Source organism: Varanus komodoensis, unplaced genomic scaffold (assembly GCF_004798865.1).
Source record: "Varanus komodoensis strain SLA01 unplaced genomic scaffold, ASM479886v1 scaffold9, whole genome shotgun sequence".
NCBI lineage: Eukaryota > Metazoa > Chordata > Lepidosauria > Squamata > Varanidae > Varanus > Varanus komodoensis.
The window spans coordinates 20,417,268-20,427,236 of record NW_025336598.1 but is presented as its reverse complement, the minus strand read 5'-3'; the positions used below and the strand labels follow the sequence as shown (position 1 = coordinate 20,427,236).

The window sequence follows — 9,969 nt, the reverse complement described above, 5'->3', positions numbered from 1 at the left end:
GGAAGGGAAGGGAAGGGAAGGGAAGGGAAGGGAAGGGAAGGGAAGGGCACAGCAAACCCTGACATTTGGCAAGAGCAGTTGCAATGCTGCATGATGCTCACCCAGCTGAGCAGGCTCTGGTTTCCTTTTAGAACTGGTGATGAGCTATAAAAATAAGGGGGCCAAAATGTTTTTGAGAATGTTATGGATCCTCCCATATGAACCCCAACAACTCAGTGATTTCTGCAAAAAAGACTGAATTCCACCCCTGTGCAAGAGTAAAGCTTTTCTCATAAAAACAATTGCTTGAGAGTTTGGGCTTCCATCTGGGTGACCATGCTTAGAACTGTGCTGTAAGGCTCCAAGCATTTGCACCCTGAGCTAGAAGAATTAACTTTAACAGCTTTACTCCAGGATGTATGGGATTGCAACCATGCTGCCTAATGGTATACCTGTTTGCTGAGAGTATCCACTACAAATGCAATGCATAGGTAAGCACCCTAACATGCACATGAAGCATCACAATATGGATTGTGACACAAGGGAGAAAGGGTTAGACCTCATCTCCATGCAGCATGGATTTGGCCCTAAATGCCCGGGCTATTTTTACAGACAGAAAATTATGTTGAGTTATCCAACGTATTGTGTAGCTTTTCCCCTAAAAAAGTAAGCCTCACTGAATCCAGTAGGACTTACGACTGTGTAAATATGCTGGCACGCTGACTCAAAGACTCAGGACTGACAGCAGATTTAAAAACAAAAAGGCCAAATACCCTCTTCGTGCAGTTAGGGGGATTCAGTCCTGGCAAAAAGCAGATCCAAGAATTTTTTAGCAAGGTAAAGTAAATTTTCAATAATCCAATTAAAACCATAAAACGACAACCCTGGAGCCACAACTTTGGAATTGCCTCCCCAAAGGGACTTGCTGGGCAGCATCACTTCAAAGTCATGGAACGCTTCTCTAATTTTCTTTTAAAATCCTAGCAGGCTTTCTAAGGCGTGACTGTTTCTATTACCAGATGTGGATTGTGTTGCGAGATTAAAATGAAAGCATTTCAATTATAAATTCTGATTTGGTAAACCTACTAAACGACTGCTTTTTGCTGAGAAGTTGCTATTAGGTTCCTGAATAATTCCTGCCTCTTTGAAAAATAATATATCCAGGATTAATCATTTTCAATCAACTTTGCCTCAGACAACACTTCCAAAAGCTTCCCTTGTATATCTGTGCACTGCTGGAGGAAAAACCATTACAGCACTGATGACAGGAAAGGCAAGATAAAGTAACAGTGCCCTTTTTACCTGTGGCTATGATTATTGGCTTGAAAAGTTCTTACAGAATGGTCTTGGCATTTCCCTTTAGTGTTCAAGGAGGGCAGCCAAACAGAATTGAATGCTCAGGAGTTTACAGTTGACAGTAAAACCAGAAGTTTTGTCTGGGTTTCAGTATTTTATCGAACTCTGTGACCGACTGAATTTAAAATTCCCTTCCTCACTGTACAACTCCAGAACTGTTATTACTGTCACTGGTTTCAATCAACAAGGCAGCAGAATAGAAAAAAAAATGCTTTGAAACGACAGTCCCGTTAGAACAACACAGAAACAAAGAGAAGATTGTGGCTGCAGTGAAACATGATGAAGTCTCTATATAAGACCATTTTGGGAGTAACATCAATTATTGTTCTTGAAGTGTCAGACACAAATCTATTAAACCTAACTGAAATACAAGTATTCTTTGCAAAATTGGAAAGGCAGCTTTGTTTTTCTTAAGAGTAGTTGCTTTATTTCTGCCAAACATTAAAACTCGGCTGGTGCCTACGGGAGTTATTTCCTAACTGAAGCTGGAGCAAAGATAGCTTTCCACAGCAGCACCACAGATCATGAATTGCAAAGAGACAAAAGTGCATGCCAATACACAAAAGCTCTTTTCAGCCCCATAAGGACATTTGAATTTCAAGCTTAGTCTGTTACAACAAAGCTATGTATTTGCAGTGAGGCAGGGTGGTGGGGTGGGGAGCAAGAAGGAACCATACTACAAATTTCAGTACTTACATTTTTCAGCTTCCTGGTACAGTCAAGATTCCTGGATGCACAGCGCACACAAGAAGAAAGGAGAAAGAAATATCAGAAAGCAGAAACTCTTTCCAAGAGCTTGTATTATGCAGCAGGTCACATGTTTCCCCTAACAAAAGCCTGCAGGATGTGTCTGCTGGTTTGAAACACATGAAGGCAGCGAGGAAGATGGAGAGCAATAATTCATTCAGTTTGCAGCATGAAAGCATTTTCCCAGTGTTATTATGATCAACACAGGTATTACTTTAGTCACAAAGTAACTGCAATAAGCGAGCAGCTGCTGCTCGTGAAAATAAACCAGTGCAAATATATATGCAGAAAGTGGGACACACCACCCAGTCTCTGAGTATGTTGCTGAATTTATGAAATTCTGTCTATTTTATCTTTTGGTATAATTTATAAGTTGATCACAGAACAGAACAGAGAGGATGTTCTGCAAGTGAATTCAGTAGCAGACCAGGCACATATGCAAAGGCCTTAATCATGACTTAGTCTGGCTTTCTGACATGTTAGTGGTTATCATCAGATATATCATCATGAAAAATGAACTAGCCCACACATACCCCTATACCTGAAGTCCTGCAGAGACGCACACATGTGCTTTCACTCTCTGCTTGGCTGGATCTTGTGAGACAGGGTGAGACCATTGCCCGAAGCCGCAAATAAGTGGAGGTGGTTGACTGGGGCTGGGGTGCTTCCTAGTCACCCATCCCTCCCTCCTTTGCTACCTGCATGTTTTCACCTTCCCTGCACTGTTGCTGGGCAACTGCTCCTGCCTTACACTCTTGCATTTGCTGACAGGCTGGCTGCAGCAGCTTCCCCACATCGCTGCAGGGCTGCAGGGCTGCCCAGCATCACTGAAAGTACTTCCACACAAAGCACCTAATCCAACTACAGAGTTCACTCCCACAAGGTGACTACGGATGTGCAACACTTTAAAATGACAAACTCATGGAACAGAAGGCAATCTGAGACAATATGCCCATGTATACCAGTTGCCGGGGAACTGGGGCTGGAAGGTGCCGTGGCCCTCATGTCCTGCTTGTGGGTTTCCCATTCAGGGCTGAGTGACCACTCTGTGAGCAGAATGCTGGCCGAAGTTCAAGATGGACTCAGGAATATCTTTAAGCAAGTTTCCTGTATAAAATATCTAAGAATTCAAATGCAGAGCACTGGGCTTTGGCCTGAACAACATAGATGGGCAACTGAATCAGCCAGCAGCTGATTTTAAGATTCTTCTTTACCCAAGGTGGTCATCATAGTCCCTCTGTGATACAAATTTATAAAGAAAAGACATCGGTCCAACTTACTTATGGCATCCCTATTTGGATTTTGAGAATTCATTCCCAGATGGAAAAAGTTCAGTCTATTTTTCTTAGGAAGCTCACCCTCCCTATGCGCAGAATGCAGACAATCTATCCAGAAACATGGATTTGACATGTTGAGTGCAAGGCATGGATTGAAGCCTTTAAATTGTGGTTTCATTTACATTTTCTAGCAGCTTCTGTTAGCTATCTTTCTCTACTGCTTCTCTGTGTTACCCACTGGATGAGAGGGATGGAGAAGAAGCTACATAGGCTAGGCTTCTCTGCAGAAGTATCAGTCAAGTACAGACTGGAGAAGTCCTAATTTCTTGTTGTGCAAAGATTATTAGACTTGAATCTTCAACACTGGAGAACTGCTGCTAATAAAACTTGTTCCTCATTATTTCACCACAACTGCAATAATTGCTATAATGCTGGCATTATTGCACCCCCATATCCATACACATTAACTATCCCAAAGTACAGAAGAGCTTTTACTTTTGTCCACTTTAAAGTGCTACCATCAGCACTATTAAAATGATGGTTTAGCAAGATTACACTCAATGAACAGGTATGTTCCTCTGGTGCTGGAGCAGTAGAAACAGTGGAATATGTTCTCTTACAGTGTAGCTTTTAAAATTTTATTATTACAAGGAATGGAGAGAGAAATTGACTACACCATTAATAACAGCATTCTTCCATTATGCTATCAATTTGTTTAAGGGATGTATCCTCCTATGTTACTGGATGTGTTGTCTTTTTTTAATGACTGCAATGCAAATTAGGAAGAAATGTGGCCATCCTCTTGAGTGAAGATATTGAACAAACTGTTCGTTTTTAAGTGTGTTTTTATTAGTCCTATTTGTATTTTTGAATTAATTTTCTTGGTCTGTGACAGTAATAAATGGAAGATAGACTCATGGTGTATTTCAGCATGCTCCGGCTTACGTTCACTGTCTGTATGTTCCCCCAGCTGACCAGCCACCCACATGCCTGCCCTAAAATTCCAGCGGGATTTGATGCTTTACAGAGTGCCTGCCCTACCCCATGCTTTGCTCTGAGGAAGGAAATTTTCCTCAGAGTGGTACACTGCAGATAAGGTGGCCCTGAACAAACTGCGAGAAGAACCAAGGACAGGAAAAAAATTAAAAGGAAGTTCCAGGTACCCATGGAAAGCCTTTTATTATCGCCAAACATGTTTTGGAAATACTATGATTTTGTAAAAGAAGAAAGCAGCTGTGGTATTCTATAATTGTAGAGCATTTTATTTGTTTTTAGCTTTTTTGGAGTAACCACAATGCTGTATGTCTGTATTTTCACTATAGCTCAAGAGGAAGAAAATTAGTATTTCTGAAACGGGTTGGGCAATAATAAAAGGTTTTTGTAGGCACTTGGGACTCCTTGGTGCTTTTCCTCCCGCTTGGTTCTTTTCTTATACATGAGCCTTCCCCTCTTGTTTCATCCCAGAACAACCTGCACCAATGTCTGGCTGTGGTAGCAGTAAACGTTGTTTAAAGTTAAACTGAATCTGCTGCCATCACAGCAAGACAATGCTACAGGTAGTCTTCACCTGCAGCACCCCACTCAAGGTAGGAGCTTCAAGCAAGGTAGGCAAGATTGTCCATGCTGTCGCCACCAACACAACAGGCAGAAACAAATAAAGTGTAGCCCCAGGGGAGACAGGTGGTGCTGGTGCTGGCAGATGTGGCAGGTTCTCGCAATGCAGGTGACACTATATCTTAATCTCTCCCTGTGTTTGTGCATACCTGGTGACACAGGATCTTGTGTGCATAAGCTGCAAGAAATGTGTGTACATTTAAGGTCGCACAAGACATTTTGTGATGCATGCAAGAGCAGTCTAGCATCTAAAGGGGAGGGAAGATAAATTCAAATTCAAGGGCAATTACCATTTCGTATTACTATCACCAACAATTCAGCATACAGTATTTATATCCTCCTTGTGCACTTTATGTGGTCATGCCTAGAGGTCGTTCTGCCTCCCTTTTTGATCTACTTCTCCCCTCATTTCTACTTTCGTATTGCAACCATGGCTGCCCACCAACTCTCCATTGTACATGCCTCGGTGCAGGGGTTTCAACGAGATGTTGCATGCAACTGGGCTCAGTATTCTTTTTTCAAAACCAAAGTTTATAGGCTTGGGCTCTATGTCAGGAATGTTAACATTAGACAGAAGACTACTGTTCTTCAACAGTTCATCATCCAAGAAACAGCTGAGTTCAGATTTTGAGGGAAATCACAGCTAGTCATGAGGCACCTAGGATAATGACAGATGTCATTGTACCTTCCTCCAGCAGCCAATTTGACTTGATTTTGGCATATACTTGACGCTGCAGGAGCCCCTGAGCTGAGTCTAGATAAACAACACAGTGTGTGACCCACAAGATAACTGCATTTATACGGCTGAGTGAAATCCAGAGGTTGCAATGAGGGATGGGGGCTTATTTCTGAACTTTGAACTTTTAAGTAAAGGGCAGTTGCTGGGGAGACTGAGAAGCAAACAAAAGATCAAGGCACTTAGCCATGTTGGTTTCATGAATCCAAACATGTTTGGAATGTAGGGGCCTTAAAGGAAAGCTGGAGAGAAATGGCCCAGTGTCTTATCCTGCTTAAGGAGACATCAGCAGGGTTTGGATGTGTTGGGGTAGAAATGGTAGACCGATGTTGGAACTGAGGATCCAGAGAAGATTCAAGCTTTTGGTTCTTGGGAGGATGACTCGGGGACTCTGCTGATTTATACCGAGTGCCAGGATCTGTCAGGCATTGGGGCAGCCACACCAACATCGGAACAGGGGTGCTGTGGACAAGCCTGTTTCCTTCTGTGGTAAGAGGGCTCAGAAGCTTGGGCAATCACAGTCCATGCAAGTGCCAAATTGGTGCCAAATGTCACTGCACTGCCAAATGGCAGGGTCGAGGCACAAAGAAGTGGAGCGGGCTGAGGCAGGAATATTTGAAGTAGCAAACTCCATGGCTGAGTTCTTCAGTCAAGTCATTCAGATCTGGTCTGCTCTCTAAGAGCAAAGCCAGAGAATGAATCAGTATAGGAAGTAATCCACCAATATGGTGGATTTTGCAGGGCTGACCCAACTCCCAGCTACTACTTAGAACTGAGCTTACTTCTCTGGCCTCTCCCTTCACAGTGTTTTTTTAGCCTTTCATAGCAGTTTGTTATATGTACATTCTGGAACTGGGCCCTAGGTTGGCTGAGTGTGCCCGGCAATTAATGGACTTCAAGACTAATACTCACTGGATATTGTTCCAAAGAATGATTCAAGGGTCGCCATCGTAGTTTTACAGGTGCTAAACAGGTCTGGACCTGGCCAGAACTTTAATGGGAAATCATCTTTTGAAAGTCTCAGAGCAACACTGAGAATGGAAGGTACACATATCACAAATAAAACTGATGTTATTTATTCCCATTACTTTTGGACTGCATTGCTTGTGGCTCTGTGTCATGTGGGTGGATGAGGGAGAGATATTTTGCCTGATCTCATTCTGCCTCATGCACAGAGAGACATAGTGTCTACCTTTTTCATCAGAAGTTTAGGAGACTGATGATTTGTTTAATCACAGGGTCATCAACTTTTGAGGATCCTTTAATGAGTACTATAAACCATCTTGAAAGATCCTTTAATCTGTAACAACAAGGTACTTAATTTTTCTGCCTACTTAGAAAGCTGGTTAGGATAAATATGAATAAGTGCCATAAATATAAGCTTACAAAACAAAACAAAACCCTAAATGCTTTCATCTCAATATTGCCCTAGCATTTGTTTTCAAAGGATTAGGTCATATTTTAAATCAAGAGTGGAATTTAGACCTTTCAGTGCCCCGGGCAACATACTAGAATTACAGCAAATATTCTGTGAATATTTTTCACAGAAAAATATTTTCACCTTACTAGGGATAATACCACCTCAAGTTTACCCCTGCCTTTCAATGGAAGCCCTGGGCCCAGGGCGCAAAGGATGAGGCTCTCTCACACCCTGCAAGCATCAATCCCAGTCCCACTTGGCTTCTCATTTGTTGTGTGCATCTCTTGATAATACCAGGCACTAGTCTGGCAAGTCTTTGTCCATCCCCTTAGTTCCTGAGCAGAAGCTGCATATGTTCCAAGGCATGTTCAAAAACTAATTTGCTTTCCTCTCTAGCTCTAACATTGTTTTTGACAGCAAAACAAGCACTGAACTACAATGATACTGATAAACTGGGCATAATACCCAGAATGCACAGCTCCCACATTAATGGACAGCAGTATCTTTTTTTTAATCCATTTCAATTCTGCTAAATTGTTGGTATGAGTACCTTCACATGAATCTGAATGATGCAACCCTCTTTTAATGTTATGCCATATGGGAGCTCTCTTCTAAATACAAATATCAGTTTTAGAGCAGCAGTTTATATTAAACTCTGCCTTCTGGCCTTGCTTTGATTCTAATAATTATCAACCCCACTTGCAATGGATGTTATTCACATGTTTAAAATGTGCATTTTGCATGCAAAATTGCGCTTCGCATCATGCCTGGTTTGCTCCCTCTCTCTTCTGCTGTGCTCTTTCTCTCTCTTCCTCTCTTTTAAAAAATTAAAAGATTGGGGTAATCTACCTTGGCACTTGGACATTACCTATTTCTAGCACCATTCAATAGACCAACATAAAGAAATCCAACAATCTTTTGATTCTACCTTTTTTAATTCTACTATCTTGACATTGCAGAAAAAGATTTATCACAAATAAACTGCAAGCATGCATACTAGTGTGACTGCAGGATTATAAGTTGTGCTTTACTTACGTTGCTCTGCTTGATGTGTCCTGCAGGTCTCCTGGGTCAAAAAGCTGGGATTCTTTAAGTCCTAGTTCCTTACAACCTCGTAAGAACAAGGCAATGTTATCCTGAAATGAGGCAAACACATTTAGTAACTCCTTGGTTATCACAGCAGATTATCTCTATTCACCATCCCCTTGCTAACCTAAATGACCTGGATCATTCCAGTTGACTTATTCTTCCAAATCTGGAACCAATATGCAGCTTTGCTATGCAATAAAATCAACACATGAAAGGTTAGAAATATAAACTGTGATGCATTATTTCTACCCTCACAAGTACTTCTCATTTAATCTCTCTCTCTCTCACTCCCCCCCCCCCAACATTTTCATGAAAATGTTTATCTAAAAGCGTATGAACTGTGACATACGCTCATAAAAATTTGTTATGGTAAGTGAGAAAGAAGAGATCAAGATTCTCATCAACAATAAACAAGCAAAGAATCCATTCAGCCTTTTACACAATGTTATTTTTAATTCCGATAACTGGGCCAGACTGGGGTAATTATAGGTCAAAGGCAAGTCAATGTTCTGTGTTTCACATTCCTTCTTATATCATATTCTTTCTTCTGTTTTTACAAAAATATTTAATGATCCCAGCAACTGAAATCTTGTAACTGACCAATGACAACAATGTCTTGTCAACTATATCACAGGAATTTCAAGTCACACTGCTGTCAAGTATTGTTCCTTTTTAATACTCCCTAGCCCTAAACATGCTGTTGAAAAGTAAGTCTCACTGCTTTCAGCTAAACTATATTACACATATGAGCTGCTGTCTAGCGAACAACAATAAGCATATGGAACCTGTATTGCTAGTGATAGAGCTGAAAATAACCATGGGCACATAAAGTTCTGTAGCTCTGTCAGACACCATATACAGAAAAAGACCAACAAATCAACAACAACAACAAAACTGTGGTACTTTATGTGGTACTTCACAAAGACATACATTTGTACATAAGAGCCCTGCCTATACAGACCACAGTATAACTTTCTGTTTCCCACCATGACCAATTAGGTACCTCTGGAAAGTCCACCATTGCCCTCTTCCCAGCACACTGATTTCATGGTTTCTGTGTGTTTATCAGAACAATGTCACCCGTGACTCTTCACCATGTATACTATAAAGCACTTTAACAGCGAATTGCAATTTTATAAATTCTTGGATTAGCAAAAGGAATTTTCAAACCACTTCCCTTGATGAAGCAGGCTGGGAGACGGCTAGAGCGTAGGTGGAGGAGATCACGGGATGAATCTGATCGAACACACTTAAGAGCCCATTATCGGGCCTATGCTGTGGCGGTGAGGGCGGCGAAAAATAAATTTTTCTCCATTTCCACTGCCTCCTCAAAATGCCGTCCGGCGGAGCTTTTTCGGGTGGTACAAGGGCTGGTCCGTCCTGGCCCTAAGAAAGATCTGGTTCTACCCTCGAAGGTCGCTGTGACGACTTTGCCAAGCATTCAGGTAGAAAATCACTCAGATTCGTCATGAGCTAGACTCTACTAGTGATTCAGAGGCTTCTGGGGAGATACCAATGTAACCGTCTGGTCCAAAATTAATGGATGAATTTCAGTTATTGCAGCCTGATGATGTGGACAAGGTGCTTGGACGAGTATGTCCCACCACTTGCCTATTGGACCCTTGCCCATCTTGGTTAATAAACAACGCCAAGCACTGGATTGGGACCTGGATCTTGGAAGTGGTTAACGCTTCTCTGAGGGAGGGTCGGACTACCACCTCCTTTAAAGGGGCAGGTACCCGACCCTCCCT

At 41.8% G+C, this 9,969-nt stretch overlaps 1 protein-coding gene across 3 annotated transcripts in view; it reads right to left on the bottom strand.

Moving 5' to 3' along the window:
• LIMCH1 (LIM and calponin homology domains 1) overlaps positions 1 to 9,969 on the bottom strand; it is a 233,810-nt gene that overhangs the window by 90,876 nt on the left and 132,965 nt on the right. For all 3 annotated transcript variants that reach the window (XM_044418200.1, XM_044418199.1, XM_044418201.1), the window contains exons 4-5: positions 8,165 to 8,265; positions 2,032 to 2,062 (exon numbers count right to left, since the gene is read on the bottom strand). Coding sequence is in view for 2 of the 3 variants with exons in the window: in XM_044418199.1 (XP_044274134.1) it covers positions 2,032 to 2,062; positions 8,165 to 8,265 (132 nt within the window). In the remaining variant the exon portion in view is untranslated. The remainder of the gene's footprint in view (positions 1 to 2,031; positions 2,063 to 8,164; positions 8,266 to 9,969) is intronic.